Here is an 18263-nt window from a genome sequence, read left to right as displayed (position 1 = left end):
TGACAGCAATGTGGCAGGCAATCAAGGAACAGACTTCCATTCACTATGGTGAATGTAATGACACCCTCTGCTGATCAGGAGAAGCCAATAGCCTTCCTTGGAGCTGTAGCAGTAGGCAGGGATCACCCCAACACATTTGCAGTGATTCCATCCCCCTCCCCAGCTTCAAGGTAGGAAGGAAGGCCAGAGGACTTATTTTATCTATTCATTCATTCATTGCAACATTTATAACCCACACTTTCCTTCTCAAGCAGGTATGTTCAAAGTAGCTAACAAAAGCAACTTTGGGATCTGTGTTGCCAATAGAGCAGCTAAATCAACAACCTGGCTATTCTTTCCTGTGCCAAACAGAGGGGAGCAGGGGACTGCCCTTTAAGAGGTGCAATGCAAGGTCAATGACCCGGGAAGGGTAAGTAAGGGCTTAACAGCCACATCTTTGGCTACCGATGCCAGCCAAACCTGTAGAGCTCTGTATGAGTGACTAATGTACTAAGTGTATTGAGAGAAATATATATTTAGAAGTGCTATTTTTAAAAAGCATCTCATCTTATTTATGATAAATAGATAGCTGTTTAGATAGGAGATTCTGATGGGCAAGAATTTCTGATGACCAATCAAAAACAGTACTTCCATCAAATGTTGATACCTGTGTCTTTAGATAGCAGACTCTGAGGGCCCAACCTGACAAGACTTTAGAGTTCTGTGATTCGATCTTCCATCTCTTTTTAATTTATTCCAAAAGAAGCCAGGGGGGATTAGATCAGGATGACAGTGTTGAGGGATGGGACTTAATCCTCCTGCCCGTCATTTTGCTCATCTAAATTCCCCCCTCCAGCTGATACTTCCCTCATTAGGGCTGCTGTTGAAAGAAATTAAAAGAGACAAGAGATGCAATTATGGATCTCCAAGGACTCATCTACTTCATCCCTTATAGGCAAGAGGATATTCTGAAGGCCTGGACCTCAAGAACAGCATCCCATCAAAAGGTGGCATCTATGCATCTGTGCTTTCAGGTAGAAGATTCCCAAGAGCAAATTTCTGATTACCTGACAATCAAGAACAACATGTTTTGAATAAGTACATAGCTATGTTTTCAGATGGTGGATAAGGGTTTTTATGTCCTGGTTGTGAAAACAAGCACCCTAACAAATTTGGGTCCTTACATTCAGGAAATATTATGCATCCCCACCCCTGGATTTGAGAAGGTGGTACTTATCCGAGTGAATCTGCTTGATAAAGATAACTATTTCCCAAAACATTTTTTAAAAATCTAATTTAACTACCCATGAATCAGCTATATAAAAAGATGGTTTTCCAGATGGAGGAGCAGGCTGAAAACCAGTCTGAACAAAACATACCTTGTCTAATTTTGTTTTGTTACCATTGAACACTTATGTCTAGTTTTTCTGAATCTTGTCTAGAGTATCCATTTGACTATAGCACACTCTGGCACAGAGAAGGAGCTGCAGGTGATATCAAGTGAAGATTGCTAATGAATACTACTAGTATCTGATGCTTAGTACAACAAGAGGAAAGCCCACGTTGTGGGTGGAAATTTCAAGGAGGAGGAATGTAGCATTTATTATTTGCTACGTTCATATCTGACCCTTCTTCCAAGGAACAAGGATAACATACGCAACTCTCTTCTTTTCCCCATATTATCATCACATATACCCTGTGAAATATGATAGGCTGAGAGATAGTGGATTGCCCAAGGTCACCTTGTGAACTTCATGGCTTAGTGGGGATTCAAACCAGATCTTCACAGTCCTAGTCCCTAACTACACCACAATGGCTCTCCTGACTTGATCATCATAAAATCCTATCAGCAAGGCAATTTGACAAGTTGTTTCCCCAACCCTCCCTCCACACACCTCCTTTCAAATGTGTGACATATTTTGTGGACTGCTCTTGACTTTCTACCAAGTAGCTGAGTAACTTGTCTGGCAAAGTATACAACTTTTTAGCCACTGGGAAAAGCCGAACTCATGAGGCAGGGGCTGAAAATAAACCTGATAAATGTGTCGTTCACAAATAAGATCACTTAATTTGTCTACACCTGATTAGTGACAATAAGTGTTCAGATTCAAATCATGAAGGTGGGGTGCAACAAGGTTACACCTGGTAGCTACACCGACACACGTTTGCCACATTTCCTGTCAGCTGTACTTCTAGCGCCAGTGTGAAAGACATGCATATACATACAGGTAGCTGCATACGGGTCCTCTCTATACAAATCAGAATTGTAACTGGCCAGGATTCCCATTCACGTATGATATCTATGGGCATATATCTGTGCAAATGCAAGTCACCTTCATACTGACTCAATGAACACCCATTAGGGCAAGGGTTATTATTATATTTATTTATATCCTGCCTTTTTCCTGGATCTGGACCCAGTGGTCCGTGAGCATCATTCAGGTGGTCCATGGCATGTCTGCATTACATATTCACATTGACTTTAATTGTATTTTAATTGCTTCTTTTATTTCTTATATTGTATATCATTCAGTATCTAGAATAGCACATTACAATTGCTACAGAAGGCAGAAAAATCATTAAGTGGTCCACCAAGACTAAGGTTACCAGATTTTTTTCAATGAATCCGGGGACACTTTTCAACTTCAGTAGGAATGATAGGATTTTGTCAGGGGACTGATTTGTAAATCCGGGGACTGTGCCCGGGAAACGGAGACGTCTGGTAACCTTAACCAAGGCCATCACCAATGTTCAAGTGGTCTGGGACATGCTTGGGAACTGCACTGCATTTGGAGATGCAGCTAGCCTGTGTAATTCCACTACCCCTTGCATCCAGTCACTGGAAATGGGGGGCGGGAGCTTCTGTACACCCCTGACAACCAGCACCTGGATGGGTCAGTTGTCCCCATTGAAAAGCATTGCCCATGAGGTGATGTTAAAAGCTGTAGCCTTTGCTCTCCCAGATGTTCCAGTCATGAAGGGATAAGCATGTCTTGCACAAACCAGCCTTCTTCTGGAAATTTTTGGACTACAACTTCCATCGCCCCTGGCCATTGGCAACATTGGCCAGGGCTGATGGGAGATGGGATTTCCAGATGCTGGAAGCACCAGGTTGACACAAGTGCGAACTATCTATGAGGAACAAAAATAAGGCTTGCATGTGCAGCATACCTTCAAAACTCATCTGGAGCACATTTTCGTCCCTCGAAGAACTCTGGGCGCTGTAGTTTGCTAAGGGTTGCTAGGAACTGAAACTCTGCGAAGGGTAAACGGCAATGCCCTGAATTCTTTGAGGAGAAGAATTCATAGCTGTCAACGTTTCCCTTTTTCAAAAGGGAAACTCCCTTATTCCGAATAGGATTCCTCGCAAGAAAAGGGGAAAGTTGACAGCTATGGAAGAATTTGCTTCAAATGTAAGGTTGTTTAAAGAGAAGAGGTGACTGGAAATGGTGGAAAGTGGAATTTGTGTGTGTGTGTGTGTGAGAGAGAGAGAGAGAGAGAGTAGGGGGAGGATTTGCGGGAAAGAGCTACTCACATGCCAAATAGCGAAGAAGATGAGGGCGGCACACAGGACCAAGGAGAGCATGTAGCAAAAGGCAGCAAACGTGAAGGCCATGGCGGGAGCAGAGGAGCCTGGTGGGACTGGCGCGCATGCACTCAGCCCGGGCAGGAAGGCGCCTCCTGGGGAACTCGAGGCGGGAAGAGCTCCTTCCTCTCGGGAGGCCGCCACAAGCTCACTTCAGAAAACTCCCACCCTGCGCGGGAAACCAGCCCCTCAGCAGGCATCCAGGAGGGGAGCAGCTTTTGAAACCTGCAGGATGGCTGGAAAAAGCTCGCCGGCTCCCGGGAAGGCGGAGAGCGCAAGTGCCCCGTTTCTCTCACACACACACAAACTCGAGTCAAAGTGGGCTAGGCGGAAAAGTCATTCCGGATGAAGAGAAGGTGCCGAAAAAAGGAGGTCCGGCAAGCGGCGAGCACCCCGGGGATCCCAAGCCCAAGTTCCCGGCGCACCCCGGAAAGTGCCATGGTTAGTGGAGGGGGATTTCTTCGGAGCTCCGGGTTTCGCTGCGCCCATAAAATAAAGGATCTGGACAGAAAGGGAGCGGGATGGAAGCCTCCCTCGATCTTGGTTCTCGCGCTAAAGAGATGGGTTTCTCTCTCTCTCTCTCTCTCTCTCTCTCTCTCTCTCTCTTTCTGCCTGGAAGCGGCTCTGTGGCGGGGAAGCAACGCGCCTGGGGCTCCCTCGCTTCTTTTCCTCCTTCAGCAGGAGTTCCTTTGTTCCTCAGACCCGCAGCAAAGATTCAGTCGCATCCCCGCCGCCTTCTCTCCATAGTCGACGGGGGTGGAAGAGCCCCGGCTGCAGCAGCTGCTTGTCTTGAAGGGGGGAATAAAGAGAGTCCACCTGCTGCTGCTGCTGCTGCTTCTGGATACAAGGATCTTGGACTCTCTCTCACACACTCATACATACGGATCTCGCTCCTGCCTCGCGCCTCCAGCAGCACAAACGAGCCGGCGAGGAGGGGACTTTCTGTGGGCTCCTCCCGCATCGCAGCTTCCTCCTCGCCTTCCCCCTCCAACTTGTGCGCGCACACACACACACACACACACACACACACACACACATGCACGCCCGAGTTGTCGAAAGCCCCGAGGAAACCACGTGGCCGCCCAGGCAAGTCCTCTTTCTGGTCGCCTCCCGGTGCCCCACTGCTGGTCTGTGCCCAGCTGACGTCGTGGTGGTGGTGGACAGTGCCAAATCGCCTTCGCCGTCCATACATCTGTGGCTGAAAACCCCACATTTCCCACCCGCGCAACTCACCCCAGGCTTCATTTGAGAAAGGTGGCATGGGGGGGTGGACACATTGCAACTTCAAAGCCCATGAGAGTACCGGGAGAAAATCTGTGGTCCTGCAAATGTTGTTGGACTACAGTTCTCACCATCCACGACCACTGGCCATGCCGGCAGGGGCTGGTGGGAGTTGGGGGGATGTGGCAGCTCAGTGGTTCTGCTTTGCCTGCAAAAGCCCCAGATTCAATCCTAGCATCTCCAAGTAGAACTGGGAAAGACTACATGTCTGAAATCTGGGAGAGCTGCTGCCAGTCAGTGTAGTCAATACTGAGCTAGGTGGTGCAATAGCCTCATTCAATATAAGGTAGCTTTTATCTGGAGGGCTAAAGGTTGCCCCATCTCCCTTCCACCGCAAACTGTTGGAACTGGGGAATCGGGAAAGGCAACTAGATGATGTGGCAGAGATTTAAGGTAGTATATGATGTGCACTTGTGAATTACTTCTCTCCAGCTACCCAGAACTGTCAGGCTACACTGCAAAAGGAAAAACTTATTTATACCCATGACTGTGTGCACTGGAGCCTACAACCTGGGAGAGAGGAAAAGGTAACAAATCAGCTAAATTACGGTGGGCTGTGTGCACATTACTGCTTACTCCACCACCATTGCAGTCTGAAACCAAATACACACAACATTAGCCACAATCCATAGGTATCCTGCAGCTTCTTGAGAAATGCTCTTTCCCTTAAACTAGCTTCCAGGTGTTTAGAAAATCGAAGCGATGGTCAAGGTGAGGTGCATACATTTCAGGCAGCCGTTGTACATGTGCAGAAGACAACTTCAGTGAATTGGAGGTCAGTGAGGGGAAACAAATTGGGTAATGGGCATCTGGGGAAGGCATCTCCACCCCCTCTCTGGTGTGAACAGCAACATAAAAAGGGACTTGGAAGAACAATAAGAACATACATTTAGAGAAGATTGGAAAATGTTTATTGACTATATGGGAAATCACTGTGTACAGCTGAAAATGCTGGCAGCATTAAGATAAATTCAACAGTGTAAATAAGTTACGATGGATGTAATAATGGAATACTGAATGGTATAGTTTCTGTAAAATATGCAGGGATTTATGATATATAAAATGAACCATGGAAAGAGAAGAAGGGAAGTCATTGATATCTTAAGGATGTAAAAATGACTACTTTAAATTGTAAAACAGAAAATTTAATTAAAATTATATACGGTATATGAAATGCGACTTGAAACACAGCAGCGGGGGGCCGGGACGCCCTTGCTGCATTTCAATACCCTAAGATGTACATGTCCTTAGCCCCTGATTGACCCTTAATTTCCTGTGGTCCTCCCCACAGCAAAGTGGTTGTCTTTATTTTTCCAGCCTGCCTCTGCTGAACTGCACTTTATTCTCCATGACAGCTTTATCTTTTACAGACTTCCTTTACTGACCAAGAGGGCTCTCTCTAGGCCTGGGGTGAAAATTATAAGATCAGACCAAATTTAAAAGGTAGGGGTTTCTTTTACTAATAGTTTTGAAAAAGTTAGTGTAATATTTATAGGGGATATATACACAGTTAGTGTAATATTTGTAGGGGAGGAAACAGATTTCAGAAGAGCTTAATAGTTAGCCATAACAGCTATTAAGAAAATAACATATGTTGGGGAATGCACCCATCTAAACCTTATTCATTATATTAATGTAATCATTACTGATATATGTCTACCATTTCTCTACTTTAGCCAAGACATAACATACAGGAAGCTGCCTTACACTGAGTCAGACCATTGGGCCATCCATCCCAATATTGTAGACACTGGCTGGTAGTGGCTCCCCCGGGTTTCAGACACGGGTCTTTCCCATCCTTACCTGGAAATGCATGGGATCAAACCTGGGACTTTCTGCATGCAAAGCGGGTGCTCAGTTACTAAGCTCTGGCTCTCCCCAAAATATTCCCCCCAAACCTAGCAATAAAGTTCTGGCAATTCCTTTCTTTCAGCTCACTGACAGCTCTGCTTCCAGCCTTCTTGCTTCTTGTTTTAGTTCACTTTTGTAACTTCCTTCTTCTGATTTGTATATCTCTCTTTCCTCTGCTTGCTCTGCTTCACCTGCATACACTATTTTAACTCACCCATCCAATGTTCTAGCCAACCAGAAGTGCAGGAGTGTCCAAGTCAGTGACTGAACGCTGTTAGTGGGGGAAAAGAAACAGGAAATTGGGGACAAGTAACTAGATTTCCAAACCCCTCCCTTACATTTCAGTTTCCTGGGTTGACCTTTCTGAATTCCCAGCAAGAACAGCCACCGAACAGAAGGCCACCATTTTGTACCTAAAAGCAAACACAAAATGGCAGGACAGAGTTATGCTTTACGTCAGGCATAGGCGAACTTGGCCCTCTAGATGTTTTGGGACTGCCGTTCCCATCATCCCTGACCACTGGTCCTGTTAGCTAGGGATCATGGGAGTTGTAGTCCCAAAACACCTGGAGGGCCGAGTTTGCCTATGCCTGCTTTACGTTATTGACCTGTGAACTGCAGAGGACTACATTGCAGTAGGGATGTGGTGATGGAGGAACCAGCATAAATGTCTTTGCTAAAAAAATAGAAGAAAAACCATATCCTTTGTTAACTGCTCACAATACTACTGTATTAGAATTATTGCAGACCCTTAATATGGTCATCCCTATTCCATGGGTGACACGGTGGTCCAAATCACAGACCCTCTGGGGCTTGCTGATCAGAAGGTCGGCAGTTTGAATCCCCGCAGCGGAGTGAGCTCCCATTGCTCTGTCCCAGCTCCTGCCAACCTAGCAGTTCAAAAGCATTCCAGTGCAAATAGATAAATAGGTACTGCTGTGGCAGGAAGGTAAATGGTGTTTGCGTGCACTCTGGGTTCCGTCACAGTGTTTTGTTGTGCCAGAAGCAGTTTTGTTGAAAAGAAGACAAACTTAACATCCCCCTCACCCTGCTTTTCCCCAACCTGAAGGCATAGTTCAGATGTAGACAATAATAGCAAATTTCATACAAGCACTGAAGTGGAAAGAGACTGAAAGCTGCTAATATCAATAGAAAGGAAAATGTCAACCCAACCATATATTATGGAATATGGCAGGCACAGTTTGTCCTGTAGTCTTTGTTCATGTGCTAGATGAATGGCCACCAGTCTGCTACAAAAGTCTCTCAGTTTTTGAACTTTACAGTTTTTAGCTATCAATATTCTTGCTGCCAGTAACCAATTAAATGCTTATAAAATAAGCCTTGGTTGTCCCCGCTGAATATACCCAACAATTCTTGTATTATTATTATTATTATTATTATTATTATTATTATTATTATTCCTCTTCTATTTGAAAGTTGAAATACCCAACAATGCTTTAAAAAAAATTATTAAAGATTTTCATGAACTACAAAGAACGTGCAATGTCTCTCATTTTTTTTCTTGATCAGGTTATAATCTTTTGGTTACGTTCAAAGTAAAATGTAAAGCAATATGATATCCAAAGGCAGGAGTGGAGGGTGGGAGGTAAACTCTTGTTGTTTTGTCAACTTGGTACGTACGTGGGGTTTTTATGTCAGTGTCAATTGTGTAGGTTCTCTTTCTGTACATTTATTGGTTTACATTGACCATGAGAGATATTTTTAAATAGTTTTTTTGTTATTTCTGCAAGTATTTTTGTTATTTCTGCAAGTATCCAATAAGTATCTGATTCCTATTTCCTTTTCCCCAACCTTTCATAAGTTGATGTACTTTTGTCAGAGTCAACATGTTCTTGAGTCAACGTCCTTCAAAACTGAACAAGTTCCAGTGATATAACTAATCATTTTCCTTGCCCAGGATATGTTTGCAATGCTGTGTGTTTCCTGCAACAGAAATGAAACTTTTTAGTGAGCCACTGCTGAAATTTAGAATTCTTGCTGCTCTGCTCAAATAGGACTACTGTAGTGCCCAGCAACATACTGGCAGCTACTGCCACCCATTGTCACATGCCCTGCTTTTCTTCTACCTCACCAGCAGAGTTAAATGGCTGAATGTGCTTTACTGTGCTAGACTGCAGGGACACCTTCCATGGCTGAGTACCATCAGTGACCTCACAATACAACTGAAGACACCTCAAGTCCTTAAAAAAACACCCGCTCTTCTCCCAAGTCATCTCAGTTGTTGTTGTTGTTTTATTTGTACCCTGCCCAACTGACTGGGTTGCCCCAGCCACTCTGGGTGGCTCCCAACAAAATATTAAAAACACAATAAAAGAACCATTGAAAACTTCCCTGAACAGGGCAGCCTTCAGGTGTCTTCTAAAAGTCATGTCATTTATCTCCATGACATCTGCTGGGAGGTTGTCCCACAGGGCGGGCGCCACTTCCGAGAAGTCACTCTGCCTGGTTCCCTGTAACTTCACTTCTCACAGTGAGGGAACCACCAGAAGGCCCTCGGAGCTGGACTTCAGTGTCTGGGCTGAACAATGTGGATGGAGACACACCTTCAGGTAAAGGTACAGGACCCCTGGACGGTTAAGTCCAGTCAAAGGTGACTATGCGGTTGCACCGTTCATCTCATTTTCAGGCCGAGGGAGCCGGCCGGTGTTTGTCCACAGACAGCTTTCCGGGTCCTGTGGCCAGCATGACTAAACAGCTTTTGGTGCAATGGAACACCATGATGGAAACCAGACCGCACGGAAACACCATTTACCTTCCTGCCACAGCAGTACCTATTTATCTACTTGCATTGACGTGCTTTCGAACTGCTAGGTTGGCAAGAGTTGGGACAGAGCAACGGGAGCTCACTTCATTGCAGGGATTCAAATCACCGACCTTCTGATCGGCAAGCCCTGTTGGTTTCTGCTTTCCTTCACTGTGCAGCGAAAGGGCTTGTCACGAGACAGGTGTTTACATTCCACAGTCTGTACTGTTGGAGTTTCTCACGGGAAAGGGAGACTGGATGTGACGTACACTGGTTTCCTGTTTTTCACTGGGTGTTTCTCTCCAAGCTGTCGAGGAGAGAGGATGCATTTTCTGCTCCGGCAGAGGCAAGATGTTTTTCTGTAATATATCTGCTTTGAACTGTAAATAAAGCAATATAGAGTATGTAGTACGTACTCCTCATCCTTCCGCTGGGCACGGAACTCTGCTTTACACCAACACGTGGTTATGGGCCCAGAAGTCGAGTCGGAGTGCCGGCAAAGGATCGGAATGCAGAGGGACGGATCGGATAGGAATCTGCTCTGCGCGTAAACATGATTGATGAGGTATGTACTACTGCTCCGGGCAGACTGCCAGCTTCTAGTTAATGGCTTTATGGCTGGACTTTGAACTTTTAAAGCCGTTTTGCCGGGAATACGCAAAAGGCTCCCAGGCACAAGCAACTATGCTGGGGAAATCGAAAGTAACTTTTAAGTGCGCTTTTGGAATGAAGCAGCTGCAGCAGTGACGCAGCAAGATTTAAAGCAGCATATATAACGCTGAAGGCTAATGCCAGAGTCATGATGGCCCTTCAGGATGCTTGTGGGATTCCTAAGCTCAACAAGAAAAACTATGCGGACTGGGTTTTGTATGCAGAGGCAATTCTGCGGAAAGAGGGTTTGTTTGAGGTGATTACAGAAACCCCCCCAGCTCCAGTTACAGATGCATGGAAAGCTAAGGATTCCAAAGCACGGGGAGCACTTACATTGATAGTATCCCCAGAAGAGCTCTGTCTATTGCGTGATAAGACCTCAGCCAGAGAAATTTGGGATTCTTTGAGAGAGGCTCATTTAAGGACAGAAGCTGGATCTACTATGTTTTACTTCAACAAGCTGCATAATATGGCTCTTGCTGAAGGTGGAGATGTGCGTTTACATCTGATGGAAATGCAAAATCTGAGACATGAGCTGCAACAGAGAGGACTCAACTTTCCAGAGGCTGTGTATTCTTTCATGATACTACAATCTTTGGGTTCAGGTTGGGAGTCTGTTGCAACCCAGATTGCTGTGCAGCCAACAGCTCAGCTGACAGTGGACTTTGTTACTGCCGTGGTTTTAAATGAAGCAGATCGCCGGGGTGCTAGCTGCATGGGCAAGGGGGAGTCTTCACAGACGTCATCCCATAGTGCAGTGGAACCACCAGATGGCGCCAAAGCTTTGAAGGCAGTGAAATGCTACTCGTGTGGACGTCTAGGCCATATGAAGAGGGAATGCAGATATCCCAAGGCCAAGACAGAGCAGCGCAGCGAAAGCTCATCGCGCGGAAAAGGCCGAGGCAAAGGCAAAGGTCCGGTGTCTAGGACAACGCAGCACAAGGCTATGGTTTCACGCTTCACTCCAAAGGTTGCAGAGGTCCAGAAGACGTCTAGATCTTTCTTCGTTATTGATTCGGCGGCAACCCACCACATGTGCAACGACAAGAGACTGTTTGTGTCTTTTACACCGCAGGAAGGTGCGATTCACCAGGCGGATGACCACACTATTCCCAGTAAAGGCTACGGAACTGTTGTTCTTCACAGTTTGGACTTATCGATACAGAATGTCCTTTACGTGCCAGACGCCAAACATAATTTGCTCAGCGTTGGACAGCTGAATGAGCGGAACATTGACGTGTCCTTTAAGAACAAGAAGTGCATCATCACAAAGAAAAATGACTATGAATTGCATGCTGAATATGTTGATCGTTTGTTTGTTTTGTATTATGATGATGTTGTGCAGGATGACACTTGTTGCATTGCAGGTTCTAACAAAAGTTTGCATGCAGAATGTATTCATGATTTTCATCGAAAATTTGGTCATTTGCATTTTGAGGCAGTATCTAAAATGCCTGCCTTGGTTGAAGGTATGACTATTAAACCCTGCAAGTACCACATGAAGTGCAAAGCATGCGCAGCAAACAAGGTGAAAATGGCTGCGAAAGGTAAGGTGTCTAGTAGGCAAGCTACGGAACCATACCAAATTGTTCATGCTGATTTGGTTGGACCACTATCGCCCTCTTTGGGTGGAAATAGGTACTTCATGGTTCTCATTGACGCATTTTCTAGGTATATTTTTGTGTACAATCTCAAGCAGAAATCAGAGGCTTTTCCTAGGTTCAAGGAATTCTGTGCTTGGTTGGAAAATGTGCATGGTAAGAAGATAAAGACTCTTTTCAGTGATCGCGGGGGAGAATTCACTTCTCAGCAGTTTGAAGCTTTTCTGACTGAGAAAGGAATTCAACACGATTTGTCTAGTCCTCGCTCGCCATGGCAGAATGGACTTGCGGAACGGGCAAATCAGACATTGCTTCAAGGGTTAAAAACCTTGCTGCATGATGCCAATCTTCCAGAGAGTTATTGGGCCGAATCTCTCTCGTGTTTTGTTTACAGTTACAATCGCAGGTTATCTTCAGCGATTGGTTGTACCCCCTATGAGAAGATGTTTGGCAAGAAGCCATACATCAAACACATGAAAATTTTTGGTTCTGACATGTGGGTTCATTCACCACAAAATTCCAAGTTAGACAAGCGTGGATTGCATGGTATCTTTCTAGGTTATCAGAAAGGGTCTTACAGAATAATGATGACTGACTCTAAGTCAATTAAGCTCACGAGAAGTGTTGAGTACAATGCAAAGTGGGGGGAGAATGTGGGAATTTTCCAATGTTATCCTGATGACGGTGATGAAACTGAGGATAGTCAAAAGCAACCACAACAACCCACACCCACTGATGAAGGTTCTGAGTCTGAATCTGAAACTGAATCGGGTGATTCAGAGGATTTCAAGAGTGCGAAAGCCTCTATGCGACCCTCTGAAAGCTCTGATCGAGAAGAATTGGAGGAACCATTGTTCACAATAGGTCGTTTTTCTCCTAAGAAGGAAGAGGAGAGTGTTGAAGACTTAAGGCTAATTCGTAGGTCACAGAGAGCCACAAAAGGCAAACCTCCAAAGAGATTTGCTGGTGAGTTTGCTACGATAGCAGTAACAGCTGTTAAAAGCTCCAAGAAGGTATTTGAACCTTCAAGTTTCCAAGAAATCCAGGGTTTGGATTCAAAGGAAGCTGAGCCATGGTTAAATGCCATGAAGGCTGAGCTTGATTCCTTGGAAAGGAACAAAACATGGGAACTAGTTCCAGTAGTTCCAGGAATGAAACTGCTTGGAAGCAAATGGGTCTTCAAAGCGAAGACTGATCAAAATGACAAGATAGTCAGACACAAAGCCAGATTGGTAGCCAGAGGTTTTGCACAGGTACCAGGTGAAGACTATCACGAGACCTACTCACCCACAGTGAGGTATGAAAGCATTAGGCTTATGCTCAAGCTAGCTGCAGAGCAAAATCTACACATTAGTCACCATGATATTAATACAGCTTTTCTGTACGGATCTCTAGATGAATCACTTTATATGCTTCCACCTGATGGCGTACAGGTAAAACAGGGATTTGTTTGTGCTCTGAAGAAATCCCTTTATGGTCTCAAACAAAGTGCACGGTGTTGGCACACAAAACTCACTGAAGTATTGTTTTCTCTAGGTTTTCAGCAAGGGAAAGCTGATCCAAGTGTATTTGTCAAAGAGGAGGGGCAAAAGAAACTGTACTGTTTGTTTTATGTTGATGATTTATTATTCTTTTGGAAAGATGTCGCATTGTACAATATCGCCCTAGCTCAACTGAAAGAGCACTTTGACATGAAAGATCTTGGTGAGGTAAACAACTACCTATCTCTTGAAATAGAGAGAGATCAAGATGGTAACATTCTAGTACACCAGTCACGGAAAATTGCTGATGTGTTAAGCAAACTAAACCTGATGGATGCTAACCCTGTAGACACACCGATGACAACAGGTTATCAGGTAGATGACACTGAAGAAGCATTTTCTGACACTACACTGTACAGAAGTGTGCTAGGCAAGCTAAACTTCATTGCCAGATGTTCAAGACCAAACATTGCTGTTAGCTGTAATTTGCTAAGCAGACAAGTCAACAATCCTAGTGTCAAGGATTGGAAAGCTCTGAAACGCATAGCGCGGTATTTGAAAGGCACTATGCATTACAGACTGAGATTTAACAATCAGAAGTCTGGTGGTCTTGAAATATTTGCAGATGCAAGTTTTGGAAGTGACACTGCAGACAGGAAAAGTACGTCTGGAGTTTGCTACATGTACAATCAGGGTCTGTTTGATTGGTCATGCAAGAAGCAAACAACAGTTAGCTTAAGTACTTGTGAAGCTGAACTGAATGCACTGTCTTATTCACTTAAGGATTGTGAATGGTTGATACAATTGTGCAAAGATATGAAAATTCCTGTCAAATGTCCAATCCAGGTTTACCAGGACAACAAAGCATGTTTGGCTTTGCTGAAGTCTGAAGGTTGTAATCAAAGCACGAAGCACTTGCAATTAAAGTTGCAGCATGCTAGGGAATGTATTCAGAAGGGACTCGTAACGGTGTCCTATATGCCAGGTAATGAAATTCCTGCTGATGTATTGTCCAAGATTGTATCAAGGGATCAACACTGTACCTATGTGCAAAAGTTGGGTTTGTACTGATATTGTACGAACACGCTGCCCAGTGATGTTCACAGAAAGGGGGAGGATGTTGGTTTCTGCTTTCCTTCACTGTGCAGCGAAAGGGCTTGTCACGAGACAGGTGTTTACATTCCACAGTCTGTACTGTTGGAGTTTCTCACGGGAAAGGGAGACTGGATGTGACGTACACTGGTTTCCTGTTTTTCACTGGGTGTTTCTCTCCAAGCTGTCGAGGAGAGAGGATGCATTTTCTGCTCCGGCAGAGGCAAGATGTTTTTCTGTAATATATCTGCTTTGAACTGTAAATAAAGCAATATAGAGTATGTAGTACGTACTCCTCATCCTTCCGCTGGGCACGGAACTCTGCTTTACACCAACAAGCCCAAGAGGCTCAGTGGTTTAGATCACAGCGCCACCCGCGTACAGGGCCAAGGCCATTTAGGGCTTTAAAGGTCATTTATTGCCTTGGCTCTGGCTTATAGTCTGATCTTGCCTGATCTTCAACCCATCTGTGATCATGTCTCCTTCCACTGACAAGTCCCCGCTCCCCCCCCCCCCGGCTTATCTGTACCAGAATCAGATCGCCGTTGTAGCCTGGTGCAAAGCTAAGCACCAAATTTGACCACAACCTTATCAAGATCTGCACTCCAGACCTTTATCTGCAGAGGTTTTTTTTTTTTAAATGAAGTTTATTTTATTTATGCATCTTAACTTTAATTTAAGGAATGTTTTTATGCCACCTTTCAGTGACAAGATTATTTCTAAGGTACATTCCATAAAACAGGTATTCCTTTAAAAAGCTCAACAATTTTTGGATTGTCCTGGTTTTTACTTTTTGAAATATGACAACCCTAATAAAAGGCATACTTGCAAATAATATATTTTTTAGTTCATAGGAGGTAGTTTTATTTTTAGTTGGTATGCTGCTGCTTTTTCTTTTCTTTTCTTGCCTTATGGGGATGACAGCATTAAAAAATAAATAAATCCAGCGGCAAGGCTAACAAATTAATAAACTAGCCTGAAATTATTTGCTAGAAGCAGTGCTATTAATGATCATTCAGTACAACACATTAACTAGATTTCATTAACTGGAGCAAAACAATTGCAAAAATAATAGGCTTCACAGTTATGCTGGAATGTGGTGAATACAGTAACATTATTTGGTCTGTTTGCCTTTCTACATCCGGAAGCCCTTTCTTCCTACAAATGTTGAAATTAAATTATTTCTCAATAACCCAATAGATTTTAGACTGCAAAACAATATCTTTGAAGAAACAGTCACTGTCATTTGTACAGTATTGTATTACATTTCCTCCAACACCTGAATGTTTATCATCCACATTAATATGGAGGGGGGGGGGAGGACAGCAGATGGTTTGTGGATAATCTGTAAAAAAAACATTTTGTTCTGAAGCAGCTCTACAATAAGAATACACAGAACGTGGATGAGAAGTCTGCAGCACTGTAGTGCAAATTGATTCTTAAAGTGTTTTTGCTATTCATATTTGTTTCCTTTCTCCACACAGTAATGTCCTTGCAATGGTACATAATTTCTTTTTTTAAAAAAAACCCAAAGCATTTCTAAGCACTGGCTGTATCTGCAGCTACTTCCACCTAATCGGACATATTATGTTAAACTAAGGTAATGATGCCATGGCAGAGTTGTAGACTGATATCCTAGCACAAATGTTGAGATAAAAGAAGCAGCTGCCAGCCACCACTATGGTTTATGGCAGCATGCACAGGTATACATGGTGAACGATGGAACCTGAACTGATTTTAGGTTGGACCACTACTTTCACTGTCTAAGATGAAGACTAGCACCAGAAAATTAATTTCAAATGTTCAGGTACAATGAAAGATGAGGGTCATTAGATAAATGGCATGGTGCCAGGTTAGTATTAGGAGTATCATCTTCCCCCCATGAGCGCCTGCCCACTACATTCATCATCTGAGGCAGGTGTGGGGAACCTGTGGCCCTCCAGATGTTGCTCAACTACAACTCCCATCAGCCCCAGCAAGCATAGCCAATGGCCAGGGATGATGGGAGTTTTAGTTCCAACATCTGGAGGGCCAAAAGTTCCTCACACTTGATCTGAGACCCTGCGGCATTTTCCTCCGCCTTGAGAGCAGGCATAGGCAAACTCGGCCCTCCAGATGTTTTGGGACTACAACTCCCATCATCCCGAGCTAACAGGACCAGTGGTCAGGGATGATGGGAGTTGTAGTCCCAAAACATCTGGAGGGCCAAGTTTGCCTATGCCTGCTTGAGAGGCTCAGATGTCCCGGACATGTTGACAAGGTCTTTGTCATTCTGGGGCAAAGAAGGCATTCCTCTATTATCAGGAGTTTGGCTTCTTTTAACAATTCTCTCGCTGTTGTGGTTTGTTGTACTGCTGCTTTCTCTCTCACTTTTTTTATTTGCTTGCTTGCTTACTTACAATATTTATAAAAAGAGTTCTAAGGATGGCTTGTGAGAAGAAATTTAAGATTCAGTAACTACTATAACGAGCATGAAAAAAAAGATCAGCACAGAAAAACAGTCACAGAAAACAAAAGCAGCTGAAAGCAAAAACAGATGGAAAGGCCTGCAAAATGGAAAAAGTGCCGGCAAACCTTTATGGAGAGGGCATTTGACAACTGGGGGCCCACCACTTAAAAGGCCCTCTATCCTGTAGCCATCTATCACAGCTCACTTACCAGAGCCTCGGAAGAAGATCTCAAAGTCGAGGTAGGTTGATATGGAGAGAGATGGTCTTTCAGGTACCCTGACCTCAAGTCATGAAGAACCTTAAAGGTCAAAACCAACATCTTGAACTGGGTCTGGAAATGGTTCCGTGAAGGTAGCAAAGAACTGGCTGTTGAATGGTTTCTTTAAATGTAAAGGTTCATCATTGTTCCACTCGATGTGTATGTCTTTAAGGGCCAGGGCCAAGGCAAATAACGAGACCCAGTCTTACAGCTGTGAAACATAGCAGGTGCTGCTGAGTTGTGTTAATCAAGCTGTATCAGCAATTGGGTATAGCATATAAGGAGCAGCACCTAGCTCTCTCATTACCCTGGGGGGATGGGTTGGTGGTTGGGTCTGGTTTATTGTTGATGTATTTAGTGTATAAGGAGTTTTTGTTTTTGTTAATAAAACCTTGTTTAAGTTATTTTTTAGTCCCTTTTTAATGTATGGTCTCCCCAGCAAGCTCTCTGCAGCGCTACTAAACTGCAAATAGCCAACACTGGCATGGTATGGTTACATCATCCAGTCCCTATTAGCAGCATTACAGCAATATTCTGAACTAAGTGAATATTCTGGACCGTCTTCAAGGCAGACCCAAATGCAACACAATTCAGTAGCCCCCCAAAAGGAAGTTACTAGATGCATGGATAATAGAAGCAAAGCTCTCTCTTTTCAGACAGGGTCACAGATCTCCATTATTAATTGTCTTGTTACATGCACCCCATATCTAGAACCCAGATCGTAATTGCAGCAGACAGGAGGCCAGCCTGCAGCCCCCCCTCCTTCAGAAAGGTATGCTGAGGGCCCTCTCAATCATTCCTGGCACCTTACACCTCTACTCATTTTTTTTACCCATGCATAGTACACCCAGAGAGAGTCAGTATGAAGGAGACATCACCAACCAAATTGGGCAATCAATACACAACTGATTGGTTTGACCTGGTTGTCCATGTCACTCAAGCAACACATATTCTTGGGACTTTGCTTCTGGTTATCCAAGGAATATCCAATGTTGTGCTGCTATTGCACAGGCCAGGAATAGTCTACACGATACCTCCAGATGTTGTTAGACTCCCTGACAATTGGCCATGCTTGGTGGGGCTGATCTGGAGGGCACCAGGTTGGCTAACCACTCAGTTAACCAACAGGATAACACAAGGGTCCTCCAAATCAATTACTCTGGTTTTGAGCATTTTTTCAACTTGTGAGAGCATTCATGTGCTGTTGCATATGTAATAGCACTGAATCACTTACATATAACAATTACAAATACATTTATTCAGAAAAT

The 18263-nt window shown here is 44.2% G+C and overlaps 1 protein-coding gene across 2 annotated transcripts in view; it reads right to left on the bottom strand.

The window, feature by feature from the left end:
• Positions 1-4581, bottom strand: part of CNIH3 (cornichon family AMPA receptor auxiliary protein 3) — a 59889-nt gene extending 55308 nt beyond the window's left edge. For both annotated transcript variants that reach the window (XM_028724536.2, XM_028724537.2), the window contains exon 1: positions 3515-4581. In XM_028724536.2, the coding sequence (XP_028580369.2) occupies positions 3515-3595 (81 nt within the window). In that variant the 5' untranslated portion in view covers positions 3596-4581. The remainder of the gene's footprint in view (positions 1-3514) is intronic.
• Positions 4582-18263: the final 13682 nt, after the last annotated feature.

This window comes from Podarcis muralis, chromosome 3, assembly GCF_964188315.1.
Source record: "Podarcis muralis chromosome 3, rPodMur119.hap1.1, whole genome shotgun sequence".
In the NCBI taxonomy this organism is placed as follows: Eukaryota; Metazoa; Chordata; class Lepidosauria; order Squamata; family Lacertidae; genus Podarcis; species Podarcis muralis.
This window is presented reverse-complemented; position numbering and strand designations above follow the sequence as displayed.